We start from the raw sequence: 27,925 nt of genomic DNA, 5'->3' as shown, positions 1-27,925 counted from the left end.
TCTGCTCCTGATGCCATGTACAGCGCCACACGTTAGAAAGGAACCAGATCTTTGCCTTTAATTAACTTATTGCTGCTTGGCTGTTATTTTTCTCCTCCAGGTGTGCACCTGTTTTGCTATGACCTCCTCCAACTCTGGACTAGCCGGCGTCACATGGCAGCTACTCTGCTATAGGAGATTTCCCTCTATTCCTTCCATTTTTTATATCTTTATCATTTCCTAATTGGTGTTTTACAAAACCTCCAGAGCATTGTAAATCTAAACATGCAGTCTGTCCCAGACAGCAGAGAGTATCTGAACCAAGCCTGCTGGTATACAAAAAGACCAGACATGAATCTGGCAATCAAAATAATGAGATGTGATCACACAAGCAACATAAAGACACGGCTGCTTACAGCACTGTGACCTCAGACAGAGTACCAGTGCAGGCAGAAGTCATCCAAATTCCTCCACAGAGGATCTGCACCCAACATACCAATTTCACGAGGCTACAGTTTGGCTCCATACTCAGTCAGCAGGAGGGAAGGTACATGGCAAAAATCTAGCAGGGGAAAAGAAAACTAAGTGGGGGGCAATCATACGATACAGAAGGTTCTTATAGGAAGAGAAAATAAATATTGTGGTGGGAAACTAAGGAGGACGAAGGAAGACAAGGATGTCAAAAAACAGTTGAGGGAGAGAGACTCACGACGTTTTTGTTACTCAAGTTGGGGAACCAAGATGACAGGAAGGGCCCTGATAACAAGTAGCTATAACCACAGATCTCTGAAGTTTTCATTACTATAAGTACTAACTACTTCCTTTAGTTTTTTCAGAGGGACATACATTTAGGATGGAGAGATGGAAGGGGCACATTATTTTCTTTCAAAGGTTAAAATCTCTCATGAGCAACACCATTAACAGTTCTTTTATGACAATGCAGTTAAAACTGAATCAGAATGGATTCAATGTTGAACAATTTTAATGAAGGAAGTGTCAAACAAGCACATCAGCTTCTTAAAAACAAAGGAACTCCAAAGTTTAATTACAAAAACATTGTACAGAAAACTTGGCATCTCAACAATTTCAAAACACATTAATCCAGCAAATGGATTCTGTTTTCATGTATTTCTCTTAACATTTCTTTAAGTGACAAAAGCATTTTATCCCATTCTTCTCCTTGACACCCACTTCATTTGTTACCTTTTTTTTTTAAATCAGCCAACAATGAAAAATGTAAACTGAAGTGACACTCAGAAAACACTGGAAAGACAAAATCCATTTTTACAGGATTAATCAATGTAAATAAGCAGCTTCTTAATGAGACAAAACATCATCTGTCACATCACTGGTGAGCAGGAGCTTATTCTTTCCCCAGATGCTTTCAGATGGGCATACCACTTCCTCTCCTTCCTTGTGGGAAAAAGCAAAGATTTGTCAGCCCCCAGCTAATAATATCACCTTCAATTTCCTATCCCATAACACTTGCATGCTACTCAACAGCATGATGTATTAGCAGTATGCCACGAGCTGATAGCTGCATGGAATTTATGTAAGCAGGGGCAGCCTGCAGCCACCCACACCTTATTTATGATATCTGTATGTCACAGCCTGGAATTGCATCCTACTATCATATTACACAGCAATTTCTGGAGTCTTTATGGGGTACAACTCCAGGTATTACGCAAGATGCCACAGACTGAGCTTTAGAATTTTGTAAATCAACTTTTTGGCTATGCAGTGTATTTTGGTCACTTTTATCAAAGTCAATTATCACCAATTCCAAAAAACATGATACACACAGGACATGAGGGTATCAGTGCTTCTTCTGGAGACATCATTAACTCGTAGGATTTTTTTTCCCCACACACACAGTATTTGTTACAGAATCCACTAAAAAAGTTCATGCCAACATCAGTTGGTCTCATCCATGCTAAGGGAAACGGAGGTCAACGCAGCAAATTCAGGTTCCTTTTTGTAAAGTCTTGAAAATGAGACTGAAGACAAGAGAAAGGAGTTTTCTCCCTGAAGGAAGACTTGAATTTACATGGAAATCCTTGCTGCTTGGCTACAGCAATAAGCCCGTAAGTAAGCGGAGACCTGACATAGAAGGTGTTGACCTGGAGATGGCTTCAGGCAAGCACGAAGTCCATGCGTACAGCGTGTTAAAAGAAGAAACTGCTTTTTAGTCTTCAAATACTTGTGTTACAGATATATTGAAGTGATGCTGACTGCAATGCACTCCAGTAATGAAAGCAATCTCCAGTTCAAAACAGAGAAATCTTAAAGATTTCTTAAGGAGGAGCGAGGAGATTGTCACATGGAAGAAAGAGCATTTCAACCACTACCATAAAGCCTAGAGATGTCCAACAAGTGTTCAGCCAAAGTCTGAATTAACAATTTTGACAGGAACCAAAGGGCAGCAAATTATTTGCATAAGTTAGCGCAGACAGTAGGTGCCTTCATCTTTGACAGGAGATGCAGCGTAGCTCAGCAAGATTACAGACTCTGGCATGCAGAGCTCTGCTTGATGTTCGTGAAAGGCCATTCAGATCACACTGGAACATAATACGCTGCATGTTACAGGCTCCACAGGCTGTACTTGAACTGTACAAAAGGTGAAAGCGCTTACGGGCTGTAATGTAGAGTTCTGTGGGCTGCTATGTGGACCTAGCTGCTAATAACTTTCTCTGCTCTAATAATTCATGCAAAAATACATGTGCTGCTTCCAGGCATATTGCTTCCCAGCACTGTGATTTCAGGAGGGCAGGAAAAAAACGCCATCCCCGTCCCCATTTCTCTTTTTATAGAATACTGCTCTCACCATGAGATCATTCTCTCAAAATCAAAGCAGTAATATTAAATTAGACTGAGCAACATATCAGAGGAAGGGCAAGCTTTGTGGTTTTTGTCTAAAAAGAAGATTCCTATTTTCCCTGCTGACTGAGAAGAACCAACGTTTCACTTTCTGTCTTGATTACCACTGACCTTTGCGGTAGTAAAATGCTCCACCAAACATTTTCAAGAGATAACAGGAGACCTTCACAGAAGAGCAGGATGCTATGTGCAAGAGAGGTGCTTGAGGAGAGGGAGGAGAGAAGAAGTCTGTCTCATAGCAGAACTGAGTCACGAAGCACCAGGCACAGCCAATCTCTAGCAGGGAGCAAACTCACATTGTAGAATTGCAGGCTAACACAAAAAAAAACAGGATTCTGCTGAAGAAAAGCTTATATAAACATAGCAGGGAGGGTAGGACAAGACGGCGCACCAAGGAAGACTGCCTGTTATAGTAGAGAACACAAGCGCTGCTATCCAGTACTGCAAGTATGAGGTAAAAAGATCAAAAGAAGAAAACTGGAGAAAGGTAATCCCACAAGATAAACGTGAAAACAAAATAAAAGACACTAGAAGACAGTAGGCAATATAGCACAACACAGTTATTACTACAACACGTAGGCTGACTTCATTTCACCAACTGCGAGATTCCATCTCCATAGTCAGCCAGTCCACAAACATATGCACCCTCACACCCAGCAAAATTAATAAGAAACTGAAGATTGCACAAAGTTGCATGCTCTTAAATTTTCACACGGAGGACAGTTCCAAATGTTTAGTGGGTGGTGTCCGTGGCTTCTTAAGACCTTTTAATGCATTGATTTGTTTGTCTCACCAACAAATCACAAAGGCAGGGACCAGGACAAACCTGCAATTCTGCCTCCCACCCCTAGTCTTTCCCTCATGGCTTCTTATTCCACACTGGCCAAAAAAATTTTGTAAAGCATCCCTGGGTCACGAGACCTGCAGATGAAACAGAAAAATAAGTGTTAGAAGACTACAATCTGCCAGGATTAAATAGGCACCGGGACATTATTTTTTGGATGGCTTATCTGAAAACACAACATTAAGAAGTATAGCAAAGAAGCCTAGAGAGAGAGAACTCTAACTGAATTCCTGTTCCCATCCAACAAACAGCACACTATTGAAAATCTTCCTCTTCTACCCCATATACTGTTTTCACAAACAAGTTCTTTACCATGCAGTACAGAAAAACAAATACGTTCACTAGTATAGTTAAATAGTAACTAAATACAACGTACTGAGCCACCAAAAACCACCTCGGTTCTGTGACGTGCAGTGGTTTGCAAGAGTATCATAATAAACAGATTTTTCTATGAAACTGATTTGCAACATGTCTCAAGCTCAAACAGACCATTTGGCTGATAGGGATGACATTTAGGAGAATATACTTCATATGGATTACATTTAGGAGAATATACTTCATATGCATGTTAACAAAGGGACAACGAAGATGACAGTCTGCTGATACAGTTTATCGGATGTCAGTGGAATCCTTCTGTTCAAAGCTTCCCTCTTTTCTAGGGAAACCATACTTTTTTCTCGGTTTGCACCCAATAAAGCCCAATCTTCTTCCTTTCTAAGGTTTTGTCAAAAAATATAATCATTGCCAACTGAACGTCAGTGTAATTTAATAGCCCTAAGAATGACTTGATCATATCCAGTCATGTGCACATATTTTTATATAACGAAACTAGGTGATTATTAATCACATTTTTAATTGCCTCAAACTGTTTTGCTGCTGAAAGAAGGGAAAGTATTGGTGGGAGGGGGAAGAAAGGAATGGAGTCCTATTTTTCAACTATAAAGTGGGAGGAAGAATTCTAAAGCAAGAATTGTTTTTCCAAATCAATTACAGCTGAACCCAGTTTATCCACGAAAATGATACTTGCGTTTTTAGGAACACAGAAAGTGTACATCATTTAGGAAATAATAATCTGCCTGACATGAGAACCAAAGTCTAGATTTTAGTAGCCTTGAGACAGGATTTTTCTGGCAAGGTGCTTAAAGGACAAACATCTGTTTCAAGGCCAGGCATGCCCTTCTAATAACTGATGGATGAGAAACTGCTTTCCCTCTTATACATTCTGTAAAACCTCCCCATCCCCTGATTCTCTTCCTGAGCTTAAGAGCGATAACTGAAAACAGTATACGAAAATGAGGACGTTGATGAGCTACTGAAAAATCCCAGACCTGGATCGACAAGCTGTTCCCTTCATAAATAGCAGCAGTAAAGGCACTTCTTTATTCTGCTGGGAGCTCAGTCATCTCTTGAAACTATAGTCCGTTCCATCTGGCTACCCTCTGGAAGGACAATGATCTTTTAGCTTAAGCCTCACTATAATGGGAAACGTGTAATTAACTGCTCTACACTGTCTCACAAAAGGTCAGAATCAGGAAGGATGCAAAGCCCTGTCTTCATATTTGCAGATGGCACAACGCAGGTTTATTTGCATTTCTAAACACTACTCAAGACACGTACAGCAGATCTCTATAAAACAAATGCTAAAGTATCCAGGTATGTACATTGTTCAAACAGAAGCAGGCAAACTCCTAAAGGCTGTCTAGCGCTGTGCATCATGCAAAGAAGCACAGTAATGCAGAAAGACTGGTATTTCTTTGCTGATTTGTTTTTCTGCTCAGTTCCTTATTAGTTTTCTAAGCAGTTAAACAGAAGCAAAAACACAGAATCATGAGTTCAGTAATAATCTCTGCATAAGCGACATGACTATTAAAGTCTTAGCAAGTGCTACATACAGCCTGAACCACACATCAGTGCTTCTTCTACATGTAAACCTTCATAACCAGAAGAGCTTGACTACAGGTGCTACAGAGCAGGTGGTCCTAAGGTATTTTCAGTTTTTAACAGAGGTGAGTTCACCTGTAAGCTCTTGAGATTAATAAAATTTCTTGGTGACCATCACTTTCTACAATTAACAATGAATTTTTCAGATTTACTTCACCCAAGAAAGGAACCTTCTTCTAAATTTGCCGCCCTGTTACTAAAATGTAAATAATTTTTCTTCCTTTTTTTCCCACCATTCTGTCAGCATTCTTATTCACCTTACACAAATACAATGAATAATAGGACAAACAACTATTTATGTCTTTATACAAAAGATCTTGGAGCTAAGGGGAATTTCAGAACCCTTTAATGCTGTTGGATATTTTCAATCCCATTCAACTTTCATTAAGTCAATCTGCTACTGTGGCTTTGAGGAAGAAAACCTGATTGTACAATATGGTGATCAGCACAAGAATCCACACCAGAACAAGTGCCAGAGGTACAGAGTAGACGCCGAACAAAAGCAGCCTAAGAGCAGCACTCACCCAGTCACTAGCGTTCGAGTCTGTTCACCACATCTCGGACTGTGGCTATGAGGTTCTCGTTCTCCTGTGGGTTGGCCATAATAACACTGTGCAGCCTATTCATGTAGGAATCAATCGTTTCCATCGTGGGTGTTTCCCCACTACCTAGAGTTAACACAGCAAAGTGAGCCACAGAATATTTAGATGATGGCAGCAGTTCCAAAAAGTTAAGACTATGCTAAGGGCGACTTGTGCCAACATGCAAACTGCTGCAAGAGGTGATTTTGCCATGCACCACCTCTTGTGACAGATTCTGTAAAACCGCGTCCTCCTAACTCCACAAAGTGAGTAGTTCCAAGGATATCAGGGCTAAGGAAGTATGGTTTTCTTTGATTTGGGTCTCGTGGTTGATTACAACAAACTCTTTCAGCTGGGCATTCACAGTATCTGAGTGGATTCCCTGGCATCTGACAATACAGATGCAGCCTTTCCTTTAATCAAGGATCTTGCAGGTCCTGTCTTTTCTGAATAGCTGAAACAAAGCATTGACACTGAACCTTCCCCCGCGTGCATTTTAAGATTTCAGTATCTAATACATCGAAAGCTCAGAAACAACCAAGACCATAGAACTACAACATCAGGCCACGTGTTGTAAATTCACGACATCATATAAACATTAGAGGTTAAATGTAACATGCCAGACAGTCGTAGGAAAAAAATCAAATAAAAAAAAAGAGTCGTACCTGGTAGCGGGACTCCAGCAAAGCTGGTTGTGAGTGCTTGGCGTAAGGTCTCTAGATGCTGTTGCAGCACTGTGTTGCGGCTACGCTCTTGTATCACATCCACCTCCAACTTCTCCACTGCAGTACGCATACTCTCAACGTGTTTCTGCAGAGCAGCATTCCTCTCCTCAAACTCCATGTTGGATTTACGCAGCTGTCGCAGCTCAGCTTCACGTGCTGTGAGTATCAAACCATGGACATGTGGTCAAAAAACTATAAAAAACTATCTGTGATTGGTAGGCAATGAAGCAGCATGTTCCAGAGTGCTCAACTGATGATTACAAATGGCGCAGTTTTAGTTTATAGATGAAAAAGCATCATATCATGGAGTGCCAACAGTGCCTACAGTAGCACTTAAATAGACTTAGTTTCTAGAGAGACAGACAAATTAGAAGACATTTATCAGAATGGAAAGGGGAATTGATTAGGAAGGAAGACTGCAAGAGTGATTTCAAACGCGTTCAGAATGTCATAGCTTAGCAGCAGAGGTAAGAGGCCTACAGACAAGATATCCATTACAATATCAGGAAAAGTATCTCAATCTGAAGTCTGTTCAGTCAAGAAAGTCTCCAGGAAATCTGGCAAAAAGTCCTAAACTCTTGGGACATGCAGCTACGAAAACCAGAGTAACAGAAAATGTCAGTGGAATCTTCTACATATCCAGAAGGAAAAAAAAAATAAAATATTGCTAATTAGCCTGATTCATTATCATGCTGTATCTTAAATATTTCTTAATCCTATAGAACAGCAGGATCCAACTTGGAACGACTGCGATAACAGTAAGTGGAGCCTAAACATTCAGAAACATTCTCCAAAAAGGATAGTTTTGGAAAACAAAGCCAGGAAAATCTGCTGTTGCAGCCACTGCGTTCACACAGAGGGGTAAGGTAAAATCAGAAACACTGACCAATTATACCTAAGTCATTACTTGAGCTGAGACAGGTGAACACAAGGACTGGACAGCACCTGGCAAAACCCTTGGAAAGCAAAGAGAAGGCCCTGCAAAAGTTTAACTTACCTTTACTATGATTCAGGAACTCTTCTGTGAAGATTGGAATATCGAACACAGATCTCTCCTTTGTATCTGCTTCCTTCTACAAAAAAAGAGTAATACATAGCTAAATACTGTTCGTTTTCAGGAATTCATGAAATTGTTTTATCAAGAAAATAAAGAGAAGGGAAACAAAAAAACGAGGCAGATAAAGAGCTGGATGGATGGCAGACACTTCCAGCTCCTACTAAGACAGACTAAAAAGGTAGGTCTCAGCTTTTTAAGGTATAGGATTAATAAAGGCCAAATACCATTATCAAGAAACATCATATAAGATACTAAAACACATCCTTTCCCCCAATGACATTACACAACAGAATCATTCAGTTTTAAGACTACCTGAATGAATTTATATTTTCCTTTGGAAAGCACTCCACCATCAACCAACTGAAACATTCTGGAATAGCCTATACAGGAACACCAACAAACAGGGGATAAAGGGAACAAAACTCAGTAAGTTTCATGGCTCTTTGCTTTCACTACTAAAGCAAAAAAGAAAACAGCCAGGAAAAAAAAAAAAACAAAACAACAAAAACGAACAGCTAAGGGAAAAATAAGCAGCTTTTCCACAGTGTACCCATTCCACATGTCTGTTCCAAACGGGAAGAGACATCTTCTTTGAAACATTTAGATGGATGCTGCCACTAACAGAAAGAAAGCGTATACACTTTATTTCTACAAATTTCTACAAATCTTACATGATTTCTAAGAATCTATGGAGAAACCTGTTTAGGGAATACGTAGTATCTCAGAAGGAGAAAGGTGAATTTGCAGAGGCAGATTTTGCTGTTAGCAAGCAGTCTTTCACCTTGGCTATGGCAGGTACACCTTAAAGCCAGGAGGGCTTCAAGGAACCAGGCTGTTATCTCCTGCCTACTGCAAAGTCAAACACTGCAAAATTTTTTCACTTAAAGATACAAGAGAAGTTTGCCATCTTAAGATATCTTAAGCCTGTCATCAAGGGTTTCCTGTCAACCTTCAGATCTCTCCACCTAATTTCTGATAAAGCTGGTGAATTTGAGGCTATTAAAATCTAAGGGAGCATTTCAGGTGCAGAAGATGGTTTATGATTATAATGAGCTTTCTTTAAAAAAACAACCATCTTCTAAAGCAGGAAATGCTCTATACCAGTCAAAAAAAACCCTAAAAAAATTAATTTGACTCAAGGCAAAAAAGTACCATAGCATACTTCAGTTACCATTTCTGCATGTCAAAATCAACATGAATTAATGGTTGCTTTAAAGCCTGCATTGCTATTGACAAAGCCAACACAAATTTGATTTGATAAACTGCAGCAACTACAATCAATCTGTTACTTAATATAGAAATAAAGCATGAGAATCTCTGTGGAGAACAAAAGCTTTTCAAACCTCTCAAACACCTCAGTTGATAATGTACCACAAATTCATCCTCCAAAATGATGTAGTGTCAAACACAATTTGGTACCCAGCAGAAAACCTAAATGTTTAACAGCTGATAAGGGAATTCTGGCACCTGAGCTCAGAGTATCACATCAGCATATGCCACAAAGGGGCTAGATGGGTGAGCTGAATGCCATTTGGCAGCCAACTGAGACAGACAGGACTAGATGGAACTTCAGATACTCTGTCTTTATCTGAGGAGACTGTCAATTGATTGTTTTTAAAGTAAAAGGATAAGCTGAGTTTTATTGTCTGGTAGAATTACAGCTGGGAAGCTCTGTATTTGCTGAAGGAGAACTCAAAGCTCACCTGGTCTGAATCAACTGGAGATGCACTAGAAACAGGTGGGACTAGAGGAAGGGGGAACAAACTTTCTCAGCTCTGAGACACACAGGAGGGTGTCACTAGGGGTTCATGATCACACATGCTCTTCCCTGAAGTTTTTATACTTGCTGCTACAGGGAAAGAGTCTCAAGAGCAGGTATTTAGAAATGAGAAGTCACGTACAGAAGCGTGCATAATGCATTCATTCTGTCTGAATGCTCCCTAGATGGTTAGGAATTAATTTCACCCCAAGACCTAGGATCTCAACACTAATGTGCGCTAAGAAATGTCAGCAGTTAGGAAGCTTGGTTAAAACACTTACAGGACATCCACGTTGGATGTTCTAATTCACGCTTACTATTGCTACCTGCATGCAGAGGCACTAGTTTGGATCATTGCTGGCTCCTAGAGAACAGATGGCAGAGGAGAGGGTACTGTGAAGGATATTCTATTTGCAGCCCTAGGATACAGGTTCTTCAGGTAAAGCCAAAAAAATATTAAAGAGATTATAAAAAACTGTTCAGCTTCTGAAAGGTGACCAAGAAATTCTACTAAACAGAAGAGTGGTAATGAAAACCATCAGCCCTCTTCCATTACAAATACATTACTCAACACATAAAAGATCCTCTTGAGAACTCTGAAATACTTCAGCCACTCTGAGGTTCACTCAGGATTAAAATCAAAGTTTTGATTACCTCCTATTGAAAAGGCCCAGTGTGTTCAGGTTGGGTATCATTTTGTCATCCCTCAAATCAAAAGAGAACCAAAATTATTGTTTCTATCATTTGCTTTAAACAAGATTGAGATGCTTCCAGAGTGTCAACAAATACCACCATTTCCATCTGGTTATTAAAAGCCAGTTTGATCTTTGGAGGCTCCAGAACAAATCAGACTTGAAGTTCTTAGAAATATGGTGAGTTACAGTAAAGAGAAAGATAAGATTTTGGCAGGGTTTTAAGCTCATCCTTCCTTGTATGGTCAGGTGCAGACAATGTAAGGAACAGATATAATAAATATACTACTTCATTAAAAAATTGTTCTCAGAGTGGATGGCTTGCTCTTGTGTGCTCATACCATAGCAGCCATTTCCCTATCTTCAAAAGCTGTAGATACTACCAGGCAATGCCTAATCTCCCTAATGTGTGTATAAAGTTTTGAAATCTTGCTAGTAAGACGCTGTGTAACTGACTGCACGGAGCTAGACTTACCCTGAATCAAACAGCTTGAAGAACAACAATGGAGAACAATTAACAATGGTTTGGTAACTGCTGATGACAATTAGTAGTTCCACTGTATATTGCTATAAGTCATATTGATGAAACTAGGATTTGGAGGAAGAAAAACATTCTATTTCATGCTCACAGATGAACTCGTTGAGTCTGTCTCCATGATTTGCATGGCTATATCTGACTACTAAAAGTCTTCTCTCAGCTTTCTAAGCTTCATCCTTTTGTTATTTTTTTATTATAATTAGTATTTGAATTGTTCATTGCAACACTTTTTGAAGGTCATCTCTATATACAATATTTAAAATTAGTTCAACACTGATTCACAGAAAATAGATCATGATCACCTAAGTGGAGTGAGGGGAGAAGGAAAGGTTTCTTTAACCTTATGTTCCCATACTCTCTCAAGAAATAATTTAATCAGACCATACCTACTAATCACAAATCCAATAATAATAATGTGGATAAGAGAAAGCAGCAAGACAACAAAAAGCTTTAGTCTTGCCTCCAGTAACAACTTTATTATACACACTTCTAAAAGCAATCTGCTTTTTTTTGCAAATTTCTGCTTGCTCCTTGCCTGTGACTCCCTCGCAGAAAAGATGTGAAAGCATATCAGGCAGTAAGCACACGGAATTTTATAATATGAAGGTGAAAAATGCTAAGCAGTCAAAGATGAAAGCTTTCAGAAGAGGATGCCTGCCTAACATGTTGCTAGCTCAACTATGTAATAACTATCTGATGAAACTTAAAAGCCCCACCACAGTATGGAGGACTCTTTTTTAACTGCATTTATGACATGAGATTTTAGCAATGATAGCTTGGAGTTAGAAGGATGAGAGGTAAGGCTCTGAATTTGTAGTTTGCCACCGGTATAATTTAAAGGCTATGCAAGCATCACAGTCAACCACCTGTATAATTTAAAGGTTATGTAAACATCACAGTCAACCTAGAACTTGAAGCCCCGAGTATTCCATTTTTGTACAAGACAAACTTTGATGCGGTGGCTACAGAATCAGAAATCCTGGAGACTGTGTACTTCTGAAGATTAATCCTTCTGCAAGTACTTCCTTTAAGAGTTAATAAAAAGATATAACTGAAAACATGCTACGAAAGCATTTTCCTGGAAGTGAAACTTATTTTCCTTAAAGCAGACAAGACCAGTAGTTGCCTCTCAGCAGCACACAACCTTGTCACTATTGTAATGAACACATTAAAAAGCAACTTGATTGCTTTCCCAGGGCAAAAAAGCTCACAAAGAAAAACAGATCTTTCAGAAAGGCCTATTGCTAACAAGTGAAGAGGCTGTGTATAAACAAGATTTTTCATTGCTTTTTGTTAGCAATTTATTGGTAACCATGACAGAAGCTCTGTGGCCCTAGGTAATACAACTGGAGAGAGGGAGTTTCAGCCATAGTCATCCAGGATGAACAAGATTTGTGATATGTCTCGTCCACTAACACACAGACATCTTATCTCCAGACATGATTACTCTTTTCCAATATTTACATATGCAAGGGCGAGGAGGCAGGAGGAGGTTTAAACCAGAGATCTCCCAATGATTTGGTTACTTTACCCATCTGCTTCTCAAGAAAGCCACAAGCATTTATGTTACAGCAGAAAATCAGTACCTCGAAACAGCAACCTAAAAGCACTAACTTGGAAGGTTTACCCAGGTCTCAAGTTAAGTTTCACCTTGATGTTTACTTACCAAATCATAATTAGAATTCTCTGCTTTGAAAAAATGTCAGAAGTTGAACCTCTATCACACCAGATACTTAAAGGCTCAATTAGACTGACTTGCACCCATTGATTTAATGTTACAAAACAGAGCATCTATGTTTTACATGTACCCTCCACTCCCACTTTATCCTAGATCAATTGCACCTGCCCAAGACTTACCAAACCTAGTTTTCATCACACTAATGTGAGCACAGGAGTACTCAGTTGTTTCTAACTTTTGATCCAAAACTGCATAGGAAGAATTCGTACTCTAAACCTCTGATTAGGGTCCTCAACTGGCATAAACTGGTTTTTACCAACTTCACTAGAAACTTTCGTCATCTGAACATCTAGCCACTGATGTAAAGGTAGAATGAAGAGGTTTACCTCATGATCATGGGCTGGCTGTCTTGCTCCATCTGAAAAACAAAAAACAAACAAGAAATCCCCCAAAATACATAAGATTTGAGAAAACAAAACCCAAAGAATTAAAGCAGCTACAGAACCATAACTACAAAACAATTACCTACAGAAAACTTGTGCCACTTTCCTAATAAGTCACGTAGAAGCTGTGTCTACCTTGGATGCACACCCTCCAACACAATCTAGATACAGTTAGAGCTACACAAATCTCATCACTTGACACAGCTGATGAACGTGCTGCAGAAAGAACACATTCACTTTTTAATAAGCCTTTAAATCAAAGGCTTTAAGTGAGTGTCAGGCTACATGACTAGCTGGGAGTCTTCTCTTCTAGCTAGGCACGTATTTTGGTCCCATTCAATACCTTGTCTGTGTGATTTGCCTTTTTGTCTGTCCTGTGCTTTCCTGCTAAAGACCTTGTAGGCTTCGGTCTTCTGATACTGCTCCAGCTCCCGCATATAACGCTCCTTATCTCTATCTGCTTCATCAAGGTATCGCTGAAACAAAAAAGTCCAAGAGTTTCAGGGAGTTTCCTCCCCTTCAGGAGGAAGGGAAGAAAAACAACTTGTCAGATGAAGTGCTGATCCATTTCACCTATGCAAACAGGAAAGGAGTGAAGAAACAATGAGAATGTATGTGAGATGCAAAGACATAAGATTTCTGAATAAAATTACTGTATTCTGGTGTTCCTTCTCATGGTTTTTTTTGTTGTTGTTGGGTTTGTTTTTGTTTCTGTTTTTTTAACTCAAATCACTATTCTGTTAACTTTTCTTTTGTTAGACCTAGGAGTAACCTGCTACTAAGCTACTCAATATCTCCTACACATTATAGACCAAACACTTAAGAATTGCCTTTCTCTGGCCAGGATTAAATGCCAAACAAGAGCAGTTTAACAGATCTTGTTCAAGGTTCAGATCTGTAGCAGTGAGGTTCCAATCCACTCTTGTTTTCACACTCCACAGACAAAAAGCGCCACCATTCTACAACCACATGCTTCACCCATCTGAGGCGAACAAAATGTCACGGCTATTGGAAAAGAGTAGCAGAAAGATCAAAGAGCCCAGGTTATATCAACTTAAGCTATCTGCATTTAGGTTAAAAGACATAATTTTTTTCTAGCCTGAAGATATTTTACACATCTGCGTAACGGAATGAGTTTAATCGGAAAACTCTTTAGGGGAACTAATGAACTGAAAACCATTTAAGGACTGGTCACAACACTTACTGATGGGATCCTTTCAAGAAAGAAAGTTGCCTTTACAATTTTTTTCCCTCCAAAGAGTTTAAAATTCAATGGAAGTAAGTATTAAATCAGAGTGAATGTTAGTCACCTGGTATGTTTTTTCTTTTCATTAAGTCATCACAACAATTCACATAACAGTTATCAATCCCATGCATTTGCAACACTGTTTTGACCCTGCTGAGGACACCGTTAACGTTCTGAACTGGGGTGCAAATTTGGTGACGCTGAGTTTGCATTGCTTTCGGACATTGTGTTCTTCCATAAGACACTAATTCCTCTTTTCCATCTCCAGCAATGTGCTGCTGAAAAAGTGCAGTAGTTGAGCTAAAAATAACACAAGCTTTTCCTCCTTAACCTGTGCTTTGGGATGGACTGTTTTGAAGCAGTAAGGATGTGTTCTGCTGCACTACTTGTAAGTAGATGTCCTAGGCTTCCCAGTGCGGATCTGCAAGTCTCATTAGATATTTCTCCATGCAGGGGAATAACAAGAATTATTATTAGGGCGTTTGCTTTACAACAACAGTAATGGTCTTTTCTGACTATTTGGTCAGTCCAGCCAGCCCAGCCAACCCGTCCTTACGCTCGCCAAAGAACTCAACAAGAATTTTGGGCTGTCGTATTAGAGATGCGGGTTCTGAAGCAGCAGTGGCCTTTGCTGCCTTTATAAAAAAGGGTACAAGAAACTGAAGGGAAGGAAGTGCTCAGCAGTCTTTTCCTGACCCACTACAGGTTAGAGACTCGTAGCTTTACTCAAAAAAGGACAGATTCCCTGGAGGTTTAAAAAGCAGCACATAGAATAGGAATTTGAACTCAGTCTCCTTTTTCCTAGGTTAAAAACCCGTCTCAGACACGATAAGAATACGCTAATGGCAGGACACAGAGGGGAAGAATGTCTTACTCTCTTTCCCTCCTCTCCCAGCAGACAGCAACATCATTCTCACTACAGATGCGTCACCAAATCACTGCTTTGCCTTGACACGCATTTCCCATTCTGGATAAAACACTATGCCTATGCACCAGTTTATAATATCTCTGTATAGCTTCTATTCAACAAGCTTAGTAGAAAGCGACAAAAGGACCTCTTGGGTTTTGTATCATCCCACTTTTCATCCAGCCATCATGAAAGCTGTTAAGTATTATTTTGTCCTTAAAAGTATTTCGGAAAGCTTAGATGTCCTGATAAATTCATACGATGGCATCAAGTTGCACTGTGATTTAACTACTGCTTTGCTGCCATCTCCAACTGGCAATCACGTGTGGATGGCAAGACACCATTAGCAATAACAAGGTCCACTCCAGAAGGAGTTAAAGAATCAGACCCAACATTGCCTTGGTCTTCATTCACCTATCAGAGCAGAAGGCCACAGCAGCCCCTATTAGAAGGCATCACACACTGACTGAAAGGCAGAGAAAAAAATAATAAAAATCTTTCCCCGAGGTAACGTGTAGAAACTAGAAGATGTAACTCTCGCTGTCCCATCCATCATACAGATCTGAACTTTATTTCTAGGGCTAGCAATGCTCTAAAACATTGTCTAGAAGTTTATTCATGCTAACCATCTCCTTTAGTAACCCATCCTTTCAGGTCTGCTTGTCTTACTCTAAGACACCAGATGTTTATATACATTGGTGAGTTTGTCAAATCAACAGAACTGCAAAATTCTTGAAGCAGCTCTGAAATCCCACCAGATTCTCTTCAGTCATGGTGAATAAATGCCTGTCCCATCCTTCCAGCGGCTTTGGCCTTGCAAACTGGTAGGTTTCAGCTGTATCTGAGTTACATCCACACGAATCCATGAACTGTGGGACGTCTTACTAGAGCACTGCCCCCTGTTCTGAATATATTATTGTGCTATCTAGAGGATACGGTTCTCCTCAAGTCACACCCAGATGAGATGCTACGGCCTCACCAGGGTTCATTATTGAACTCTGGAGGACCTGTGTCCCTTATTTTGAAATATATCCCTAAACACAACTTTAATCGAAAGCCTATGCTAACTTGCTTGCTAAACAATGATATTCCCATTTAGCAGTAAATCATAATTCAACAAGGAAAAGGGAGTTTAATGGTACCCGTTTCTCTTCAGGAGGCAGTTTACTCCATTCATTGCCCAGCATCCTGGTGATCTCTGGGAAAGGGACTTCAGGCCTCTTCGCTCGAAGCTGCTCCCTACGCTCATTCATGAACCGCACGTACCCTGTGAGGGGGGATTTGGGGGCATTGGTGTCCCTAAGGGGTTTCTTCCTCTTTCTCCCTTTGGCCCAGCCTCCTCGTTTAGTTCTTTGCTGCTGCAAAATGAAAACAGAAGAAAATTCAGATTGAAGAAAAAAAATTACCACCTCTGGAAGGAATAAATATTCATGTCTCAAACATTGTCATCAGGAGTATGTTGCTGGAATACATCCTCTCCAAAGAAGTTCAAACCTTACTTTAGAGCAATCCTGATTATCCTCTAGGCAAAGCCAAACAAGTCGCATTGTGAAAAGTTTGCAGTATCTCCTGGTCCACAGGGACAGTAAAACAACAGTAAAACATCAACTTTGACTGTAAAACCATGAGGATTGATAATCCATGAAATCCCCCTAGCTAATGCAACTGCAAATATCTTTTTGTTAGTTGTTTCCTTGTTTGTTTGTTCTTTTTTCTTAAGTTATTCTCACCCTTACACACCCTTCCCTCCAGCCATCTACTTCTATATCAAGTTTGGAGATATTTTGTGTATTAGTTAACAACTGTTAACTAGTTACTTTGCCCCTTCCAAACCTTTCACCTTCATGCATTATGTGACCAAAACGTGGGTGAAAGGCAGTATATAGGCTTTTCTATTCTGTAGGCTTTCTTTCCCACTAATCACCTCCAACAGAGGGAGGAACAAATTCCAAGGGAGGGAACATTGTAAGATTTGCCTGTGGCAGACTGTGAGCTCACAGGAACGACCTAATTATCACTCATCCTCTTGGCTTCATACCACTATTATAGCAATCTCTGGACAACAATATTTTCTTACGCTACATACAACTATTTCAGTACTTCTAATCTCTCCTCAAATTAACACGTTCCTGCCATCGTGTCGGTTTTAGTTTCTGTTTTGGATTTTTACTATTTCCTTAAACAAGGACCTCACAGCTGAAGACAAACTACAAGGAGGGATATCAAAAGCAGCTATCAAAAAACCCAAAGCCACTTTCACATCAAGCTTCAGTTCCTTAATGATTTAATCACCAAAAATCAGTGTGGGATGGCACATGAGGTATAGTCTAACACAGTAAGCATAATGCTTTCAAAGACATCAGTTACTCCCAGAAGAGTACAGTGGTCTGATCGACTCACAAAAGGTAAAAATAAGTTGTGGCAGTTGAACATTCAGTCTTCAGAAAAAGAAGTATCTGTGGATACTGTACCCATCTGTGGACCCTGTTGGCTAAGCTAGAGATGTTCTCTGTACGTTATGACTGCCAGCTTTCTTTGGCTACCTGCGTGCAGTTGTGCAACACAGGACAGAACTAGAGAGAATTAAAAGATGACAATGGAAAATGGATGAAGATTTGTGATCCTATCCAAAAAATCTGAGTAGATAAGGCAAACTATAATGACAAAACTCCACAGTTTTGCTTCATTGAGAAGTCACTATTATTTCATCTCACCTCCTCTTCAGGCTTCTGCTCAGTGTTTTCAGCAGTATTGGAGGACTCATTTTGCAGCTGCTGAACCTGTGACAAATCCTCCACCAAATCTGGGTTATTCACAGGCTGTGAAGTTCCACCACTGAATGAACTCTCAGAATGAGCTAATCTGAAAAAGCACATAATAGCAAAAGTAAAAAAAATAATTATCATATTGCTAAATCACTTCCTCCCTAATCTTCTAAAACACGCAAAAATGTTGCAAATATATTCAGTTTTTACACTAGCAAGAAAACAAAATAAATTCAAAGAGTTATGTTTGAAGAACTGGCTGTTCCATCCAAACAACTGCTATAACTACCACAGTTACTATGGACTTTCAAAGACAGTTTGATTTTCATAGTGTTATTTTGTTTCATTTTTAGTGAAGCTTTCAATTATACAAACAACTGTCAAGCAATTAAATGTTTGCATAAGAAAGCATGAACCTGTACTTCTTCAAAAATACCATAAGGAATTTGAGATGAATGGTTTCATCTTCAACCAATACACACCTTTCCGGATGCATTTAATATATTTATCCACAAATACACTTAAAGCTTTGTGGTTGTGTATGATTTTGGACTGAATTTCATTCAACACAATCTCCTGTTGATACACGTGGGTATTTAAAGCAGAAACATGACTAGGTCCCGACAGGCTCCTGAATGGCCAATATTTAATTTTGCTGCAAGAGCTGTATCAATCAACTTCACTCCAAGAAAGGGCAAGCTGTCTGAAGGCAAAAAAAGAAAAAACCAAGTATGCAGAAATATTTCTGAAGGTAGGTAGACAGAGATGTGCACATATTTTGGGGCGACAACCCCATAGTCTTTCTCACCACTGCACTCAGTGGCCAAATCAATGTAAGATTTGGGGACTCATCTCAGATTCTAATCCCTTCTTGAGCCAGGCTAAAGATTACTTGGTCTCGCTCATTTACATTCCTGAAAATTACTGTAACAGCAGCATATGCTTCAAGTTTACTTTGTTTGTTTACTCAGATCTACAGCTGCTTACGTGCATGACAAATTTTAAATATTCAAAATAATTCTCCCTGTTAATGTACAATACAGCTATAGAAAAACCGAGATATATTAACAGAATTGTTAGTTGAATGCCTACAGGAAATTTTGTCTTTCAATAGAGAAGAGCATGTTTTCATTACTCTCTCTAATCAGCAATTGCGGTGTAATTACTGGTAAAGACACAAGGGCTGAAGAGATCCACACCTGACTTTCTGATATCAGATTGAGTCAGGTATTGATACCAGATTGAGAGATTCTGATATCAGATTAGAGAGGGAGAAAGGCAACGCAAGGCATACATGCTCCTAGAAGTTACCTACATTTGGCATGTGTCAAAAAGGACAATGGAACAATACAGCTTCTTCGAATCACTGTTACGGTTTGAAGAACATTCCAGCTTTCCTATCCATTACCCTTTAGCAGGGAAGCTTTCTACACTACACATACAGGAAAAACTTCCATGCGATGGAGCCATTTGCAGTGAAAGCCAATGAAAGCTCATTCAACACACTAATACCTTTTAAACATAAACCTAATTTGAACATGTACCTCATTTGGCACCAGCAAGTTTCAAGTCCCAGATACGTAAATCCAAATTCAGACCTGCTTGAAGCAAGTGTGTCCATATTCCTTTTTACAGGGCTTTATCTGCCTGCAAATTCTGAATTTTATTGCTTGGTGCTTTACAAAACAGAAAAGAATCTTCAAGTATCAAAACACAGCAAGAATCCCATGCATTCCTAAAAGGCAACTTCTTTTGACATTGTGATTTTAAGACAGGCCATTGTTTCACTCTGGAAAAGCAGAGTCACTCTAACAAAAATGAGACACATCTCTCCGATTTTCGGAGATCATTGATGAACAGTACATCTTTAACAGAAATAACACTCTAGAAAATAGATGCACCCTCCCTCTCTGGCCACCTCATGCTGTCTAAATCTGTCTTAAAGACTAAAATCCTAAGGAAGCAAACTTTTAAAGATAAAAAATGTTAAAGAAAAGTTTCTGACCATTTCCATCAGTTCAGAAGAGTCCTGAATTCTCCTAATTAGAGTCCTGTGATGTTCTTACAAATTACTTACTTAGAATGCCCTCTTCCCACTGAAAAAGTTTCCCTGGCAAGTCTGGAAACAGTATCTATCAGCTGAAAGTTAAAAAGAAGTAGTTGCTTACCCAGATACAGTAATTTCACTGCCTTCCTTAGATCCTTCTTCATCTGGGAAAAGCGAAGGAAGGGTGGAGCCAGCCACCAAGTTCTCCATAACTCTGGTGGAAAAAAAAAAAAGGGTGGAAAAAAAAAAAAGGCAAAAAAAGGTAAGTTAATTATCTCATTGTTTGCCTTTAGCAGTACTTCAGTTTAAACAAGACAACATACCACAGATTTTTTTTACCCCATAAACCAATTGGCCAGTCATAGCTGGTTGGCTTATAGGCAGCTGTGCTCCACGTCGGAGAAAATAGATCATAAATGGCACTTCAGTTCAGAGCTTCCCTCTTAACTGAGCTCTGTGCCAATGCCCCAGTGCTGCTGGAAATCACATCGTAGAACTGTTTTATCCTTTGAGACAAATTTTCACCCATCACACTCAGTATATAGATCCCACTCTTCCAATCCGCCTTCCTGCTCATCCTCAACTGTGCACCCTCACAGGTTTCTGCGTTGACCTCAGAAGAAAGCTGAAATTGTCTCCTCTGAAGCTTCAAATTAAGATTGTATTTGATAATTTCTTGTCCACATTTCCACAGTATATCTACGCACATTGTTGAGCATTATTGCTAAGTGAGAGAGCGCAATGTGAGCTGGATTATTTTAAGCTTTGAGCCCCATAGAACAGTTAATGCAGCAAGCAGTTGAAGGCACAAGGTACTTCTCATTCAACGCAAACTGTTCCCATGTTAGAATTGGTTTCTTTTCTACCCTTGTAGCCTGCCATGGGGATCTGATGTGAGATACGAAACCCAAAGAATATCCATCCCCTTTCCTACTAAAATACAGCACTGTTGTATTACAGGGAAAAAAAATCCCAAAACGAAAAGCCTTAACAAACTCGCTCTACAATCACAAGCTGCAGCTCCAGTCCATTTCAAAGGGCCACACTGGTTAACTTCCTGTTCCTTCAGTTCAGCAGCCACCTCTGATGAGTTAGCAGATATTCAACTTGAGTATTTTTGTCCCTTTCAGACAGCATACTCGGGCTTTAAGCTTGGAGGGACTGATGTGAGTGATAATCTTGCACTGCTTTCTCCTGGATTAGTATGCTTTCCCCTCAGCATTGAGACCAAAGTGATCCAAGACAAAAATCCCGCTCCATGTTTTCAATATTCTATGTGTTTTCTGACCTGCCACCCCAATTCCTTCGGCAAAGGTTTTCTACAAATAAAAGAAATTACATCATTTCTTGCATCTGATATCACTTGCAGACCCCTATCACAAGCACTACATCTGCCAGGGCACAAAACTTGTGCCAAGGAACCAGGGAATGCAGCAGGCCATCCAAGCAGATGAGCACTGTGCTCCTACTCAAAGGACTCTGGAAGGGAGAGACATTTATTCCACTGCTATATTTGGTTAAAATTGGTCAAAGGACTCAAAAGGCTCTTCTCAGGAACCAAGAGTGTAATCATACATCTGACATTCTGTTTTGAGACCGTGAGCTCTGCTCTATTCACTTCATGCCTCACTTTAAGAACATAAGCATATCTACTCCCTTCAGCAACAGCTCTACCTTCATAAGTTCCTACAGATGCCAGTTGATAAAACAATCTCTGGTAAGTCTCCAATTTATCCAGTTAAGCAAATGTTCATTTAACGTTCACAGTAGATCAGTCGAAGGTCTCCATGAAGCAGGCACTTTGTCAATCTGATTTCCACCATGAAGTTTATTGAAGTTTCCAAACAAGACTATCCTTCTTATGCAGATGGAAAGTGCGAGAAAGAAGAGCAGTTACCTTCTCATTTTTCAGATGACATTCACTCTTCTCTCTCCTGCTTTTCCAAATATTGAGATCCTTAGATCATCCTTAAGAATTCTATCATTCTGATTCCTTATCTAGAAAACAATTAAAGCAGAACGGGCTGCTTCTTGGTGATACAGACTTTGACATCCAGCAGAGAAACATCCTTTACTCACATATAGGAAAGACTCAACCAGGAAGGAAGAAATCTAATTCCTGCTCTACCATTACAAAGCAGGAACTGAGTATAGTTTTGAGGCTTCAGCCTCAAGAGAGATGTGGCAAAGCTGGACACTGTCCAGCAAAGGGCTGCCAAGATGGTTGGGGGCCTAGAACACCTGACCTGATAAAGGATGTTGGGGAAACTGAGCTCGCTCAGCCTGGCAGAGGAGGCTAAGGGCAAATCTACTGGGTGCCTAAAGCTACCTGAAAGAAGTAGCAGGCACGACAAACAAACTCTCAGAAGTTATCTTGGTTTCAAAAGATCTGTTTGGACACTAGGAAAAAAAATTTTCACCAGGAAGGCAGCGCAGCACTTGTACAGGGTACCAGGGAAGCAGTGGTGGAGTCTATCCTTGCAGATTTTAAATGCTCAGTCACACAAAGCTGTAACTGACCTAAACTAGTGCTGGCAACAGTCCTCCTTTGAGCAAGAGGTTGGACTAAGATGACCTCCAGATGTCCCTTCCAAGCAACATCTGCAGTTAGTTCTCTGAACCAGACCTCTACATGACGCCTTCCTTCAAACACTAGCGGCTCTGACATCAAAAGGAAGAAAACTCAAATTTAAGGACGTGCTTTTGGGAAAGTGGTGAGATACTCTGGTAGAACATACAGGATTTTAATTCTTAAAGAATGAAGCACAAACAATACTTCCTCACACATAGAAAAGAATCTACATCAAGGCTGGGGCTTTATGTATTACAAGAAAATCTGAAAATTCCACTGATTTGAAGAATGAGCTCTTCTCTGATGCCCAGAAAGCTGTTTTAAGCACAGCTACTAAATACACAAGACAAATTGCTTCACGCAGTTCTCAAGTGAGAGAGTAAAGAAGATTTGCTTTGTTACACAATCTTTTAGTTTTGTCAGTCAAGGGAAAAGTCACAAATGAATATCTTCAAAAAAGGAAGCTAAGCAATTAGACTAAAACCTTGCAATTTTTTTTTTTTTTAACGTGTGTATACATATATATACACACACAAAAAGCTTTATGTTGGTCTGAAAAAATAAAATAGCTTGCTTTGTTGTCTGGGCACCTCCAGCAGCCTTCTCGGGGTCAAGGACCTCTCTTCAGTCTCACCACATCAATATACCAGCACCTGGCACTCCCACACATGCCTTAAGAGAACACATATCCTCTGCATCTGAACACACCATTACCAAGTGCTCCTGTCCCTCATCCCCACTCTGACCTTCCCACCAGGTCCCTGACATGTCTGTCCACATCTGGACTTAGGCAGCAGCAGCAGAGCCTAGGCTTACTTTCAAACTGTGGGGAAGCAGTCAGACATCAACCTTAACAACATATAAACAGAACACAAACACAGGAAGTTGGGAGAACACACACTTCATTTTTTTTTTTTAATTTAACCCACATGCTTTAGATACTAACTCTTTCAGCTGATAATGAGCCACATCCTAAGAAAACATAACATCAGTGAATTTACAATGGCTTCTCATCTCTCTAGCAAGCAAGAAAACAAGACAGTTCCCCAAAAGCTCACCGAGAACAGATGGGAACCTACATTAGACTTTGTCACATTTCTCATGGATCACTGCCCCACGCCTTTGTTTCAAAGCCACTGTCCGCTACTTTCAACCTCACTGCAGAGCTACATGTCCATTTCAGAGATGTAACAAAACCGGCAAAACAAAAACACGAGGAAAATAGTAATGGGGAAGGAAGAGAATCACTGCTTCTCTAATTTGAGCCTTTACAGAATTCACAGGACTTGAAAAGGACAGTTGGCGAGTCCCATCTAGATTTGCTCTGAATATTTGTGCAGCTTTGTCAATTTAAACTCTGGCTGAAGTGCCTAATGAGAGAAATTTGACTAAATTCAACACACAAGAAACAATGCACACTGTTTTAATGGCTAACACATCTATCCCGTTTTCACTTTTAACTATGTGTACCCAAATGCAAAAATAAAACTGAAATTGACGTTAAGCTCTCAACCTTTACAAAGGCTACGATTCGATGTAAGTAACCACCTCCAAATAAAACCAATTCAAATCAGAGCAACTCAGTTCACAGTACTGCTACTAGTTTTATTGGCTCAAGAAAGCAGCCAGCTAAGCAGGAATAGAGAAGGCCTGATTTATTTACTGCAGTGATAGCATTTGATAAAGTGCTTGAAGAACCATGATTTATTCTGAGATAGATCAGCTCCAGAAGACCTGGCGTGTACTTAACTATATTTCCTTTACAACTTTTGTAGGGTGGAGCAAAGACTGCAGCCAAACCAAAACTGTAGTGCTCAATCTTACCACCACTTGGCGTTTCCACAGAGATTCCACTTCCATTTTAAGCACAACAGGGCTCAACTAGAACCACTGTTCTCGGAACGCCAGCAGCAGACGTACACCTCCCGCTACTATGGATACATCTATACAGCCAGCAATGCGTTTACTGACTTTACCTTAGCTTCAAACACCCCAGGCTCTCCAGTGCACTGATTTTACTCCCAAGTGCAGACTCCACAAGAGCTTGAGATTTAAGGTTTTTTTTTCCTTGTATTTCCTACATCCAGCATAACAGCAATCAGCTGTGGAACAGCAGTATCAACCTGTCCTACGGAGGCTGGAAGAGTTTTTAGATGTCTGGTGTGGGGTGCATGACCAACTGATATTTAAAAAGAATTGAAAAAAAAAAATGAAAAAGAAAAAAAAAAAACAAGGAGGAAGAGCACAAGCTTGAGCTCCAGAGAACAAAGCGGCATTATGTGCACAAAAAATTTAAGATAAGACCAAGGAAAATACCAGTGGAGAACAAGTCTCCTACTGATCCATGCTCTCAATGTTCAAACATTGCTAAGATTTCCAAAGAGCCATTAGTCACCTATACTAACATTACTTAAACCTCTTTATGAGCCTAGAGAAGATTCCACATTTTCCAAAGCCATCAAAAATCTGACTTAATTTATCTTTTGCTTTCCCTCCCTTCCCTCATCTCTCAGAGAAAACAAAGACTTCATGGTCCAGAAAAGTCTACAACAGTATTCTGTAACTTTCAGTTTAATTTTCTAGCTGGATGCTTCACTTGCAGGCAATGAGAGATCACACTTAATACTACAGTGTACTAACACGGTTTGACAGTATTACTTGGGAAATAAAAGCAGAATTTATACAGTATAAACATCTAAGTGCTACTACGTACATCAATACACAGGGAAGAATTAAATGGTAATCAAATATCTTTCAAAAACAGAAGTATATTTCAAACAAACTTGCTTAATTTCCTCTCCCACTAACTTTTGTAGGCCATGCCATGTAATTGTAATGTTTTTCTAGTAGGAAAGATGAAGTAGCTGAGTTGTATTTTGGCTAGACTGAAAACTATCCTATGATCTAATTTCTAGTCACATCCGTACAGCAGAAAGGAAAAGTTAAAAGAAGGTAGTTGTAAAATCACAGGTGAGAACAAATCCATGACAGGAACAAGAGAGAATGACTGACTTTTCCACAACATCATTACTATGGTTGCATCGTTAACAATGCTATTATAGGGCAGCAGACCTAAACACATGGGTGATGCACAATCTAAAGTCTAAGTTTTTGTAAAAGCCTTTTATGCATGCGATAAATGAAGGGTAAAATTTGTCACAGTCAATCTTTTCTTCAAAGAAACAGATCATTTTATTCAGACAGCAAAGATGCTATTTAAAACGTGCAATCAATTTTATCTAGCAGAACATATCGGCATAGCACATCAGCACTCTTATTTTTTCAAAGAGAGAGACTAAAGTCAGAGTAGAACATGTTCATGGTCAGACCACTACAACAACAGAAGCTAAAAGCAGCCGTCCTTCTCTAACACCGTGCACTGCTGACTCAGGGCTCACCCAAGAAGACACAGCTTCTTCCAGACCCAAAGCAACTACCATACACTCCCCAAAATGTTCACTGGTCCCACAAAACGTAACTTGCTTTGTTTGTATGAAGTGATTTACAACATACGTTAAACAAGGCTGGACTCCACAGTGTCTGCACAGGTCTGGACCTGAAATAAGTCACTGTCAAATGCAGACTGACTTCTTAACCATCCCAAGGCCGCATGGACTGTCAATATGGCCCTGAATGCTGTAAAAAAAAAAAAAAAGGGTGAAAAGAGTCCTTAGCAATGTTGCCTTTTCAATTACTACACTGGATCACATGATCTTAAAAAAAATTGAAAAAAATCAAGAATGACTAAACTATTTAGTCATCCAATTAAAAGGTAAGGTTACAAATACATATTTATTACAGTTAAGCATATTTAAATATGAAGTCAGCATCAGAAATCCAACTTGCAGTCTGATTATAAGACACACTGCAGGAGTTCCAATTACCTCATTGCCAGCTCTAGTTTTAGAAACGTTACTGCTGAGTGGAGGATTTTTCTCCCATACTTCCTATTCCTGAAGTCTTTCATCCTTCTCTGCTAGAACAAATAGCTCCAAACCCTTCCATTCAGAGAATAATGGATTTTAAAAAAGAAAATCTTCTGCTACGTCACAGAACCACCACAGTATTCCTTAGCTAAATATCAGAATCCAAGTACTTCATAATGTAAATAATTTAAAGTCAGATGATTTGAGAGAAAAACCCATAGGATCATCACTTCCTCTGTTTCTCCACACACAGCCAGAATATCAGACAGAAAACTGACACAAGTGCATCTCCAATTAAAACCACAATCTTTTGGAGCTGTCAGAGGAAGTTTAGATTTTCTCTTGACAGCAGCATTTTCCTCCCTCAAACTGGTGCAGAAGCATATTACCCAACATACTTGACTTCAAAAATCAGATTTGACTTTTTCCCTACAGGCAACTCATTTGACAAAAGGTCTTTGTGACTTCAGGAAAATGGCAAGCCAAACCTAATGGGATGAAGGTTTTTGTCAGACCAGAAAGTATATACCAGAGAACAGCCAACTGCTTTTGTTTTTACTGGCAAGAAGTAAAAATAAAGAAACACTAGAGACCAAAATAAAGACTTACAGGAAAAAATTCCAAAGTTCCACTGCATTTCCAAGAAGCTTAAGGAAAGAAGGGAAAGATGTAAAGCTTAGTTCTAGGCTTAGTTTATTTGGATCTTTGTGGCAAATGCTAACAAAGCTATTAATACTCAAACCTTAGTAACAGCTGCCAAACATCTGCAAAAATGTATTTTTAAAAAACACAAGTATTCAATTCCATATTCTACTCTTATTTATATAACTGCACTAGAATGGGGCATATACATCTCACATATACGAAATCCTCCTGTTTTCTGGAATTTAAGCCCTTATTCACACAGGAAAGGTATATACTCAACTCCACAGACAAAAGCAAGAACAGCTCCACGCTGAATTCTCTCTCCCTTCAAATACATGAAAGAGATTCTGCATCAGCAACAAACAAGCTTTTTAGATCACTCGAGGGAAAACAAAACCCCACAATGAGAAGACTGTACACTCAGTCGTGCTACCCACCCCCCTACAGGGTTAAATCAGTAACTGTGGTACAGGTACCCAGTGGGAAGGCTTTGTCATCCAGCCCTTCATGGCAGGTATTGAGCATCTACGGATTAGCATAGTTCATTTTATTCTGAATTAGCTTTCTTAACAACAGTATCATTTGCCATTCAAAAGAACACCACTAATATTTGGTGGACGAGAAGCTCAATATGAGCCGGCAATGTGCTCTTGCGGCCCAGAAGGCCAACCGCGTCCTGGGCTGCATCAAGAGGAGCGTGGCC

General features: G+C 39.7%; 1 protein-coding gene across 6 annotated transcripts in view; it reads right to left on the bottom strand.

The window, feature by feature from the left end:
• Positions 1-808: 808 nt before the first annotated feature.
• Positions 809-27,925, bottom strand: part of HMG20A (high mobility group 20A) — a 44,317-nt gene continuing 17,200 nt past the window's right edge. For 4 of the 6 annotated variants that reach the window (XM_086620111.1, XM_086620114.1, XM_086620113.1 and 1 more), the window contains exons 2-10: positions 20,201-20,293; positions 17,982-18,129; positions 16,410-16,625; positions 13,458-13,590; positions 13,058-13,089; positions 7,945-8,020; positions 6,888-7,103; positions 6,166-6,309; positions 809-3,777 (exon numbers count right to left, since the gene is read on the bottom strand). In XM_086620111.1, the coding sequence (XP_086476237.1) occupies positions 6,173-6,309; positions 6,888-7,103; positions 7,945-8,020; positions 13,058-13,089; positions 13,458-13,590; positions 16,410-16,625; positions 17,982-18,129; positions 20,201-20,289 (1,047 nt within the window). In that variant the 5' untranslated portion in view covers positions 20,290-20,293 and the 3' untranslated portion in view covers positions 809-3,777; positions 6,166-6,172. Of the gene's footprint in view, positions 3,778-5,107; positions 5,140-6,165; positions 6,310-6,887; positions 7,104-7,944; positions 8,021-13,057; positions 13,090-13,457; positions 13,591-16,409; positions 16,626-17,981; positions 18,130-20,200; positions 20,294-27,925 lie in introns of those variants that run through there. The other 2 variants (XM_086620115.1, XM_086620110.1) reach the window with 2 other exon arrangements.

Source organism: Tauraco erythrolophus, chromosome 14 (assembly GCF_009769465.1).
Source record: "Tauraco erythrolophus isolate bTauEry1 chromosome 14, bTauEry1.pri, whole genome shotgun sequence".
NCBI lineage: Eukaryota > Metazoa > Chordata > Aves > Musophagiformes > Musophagidae > Tauraco > Tauraco erythrolophus.
This window is presented reverse-complemented; position numbering and strand designations above follow the sequence as displayed.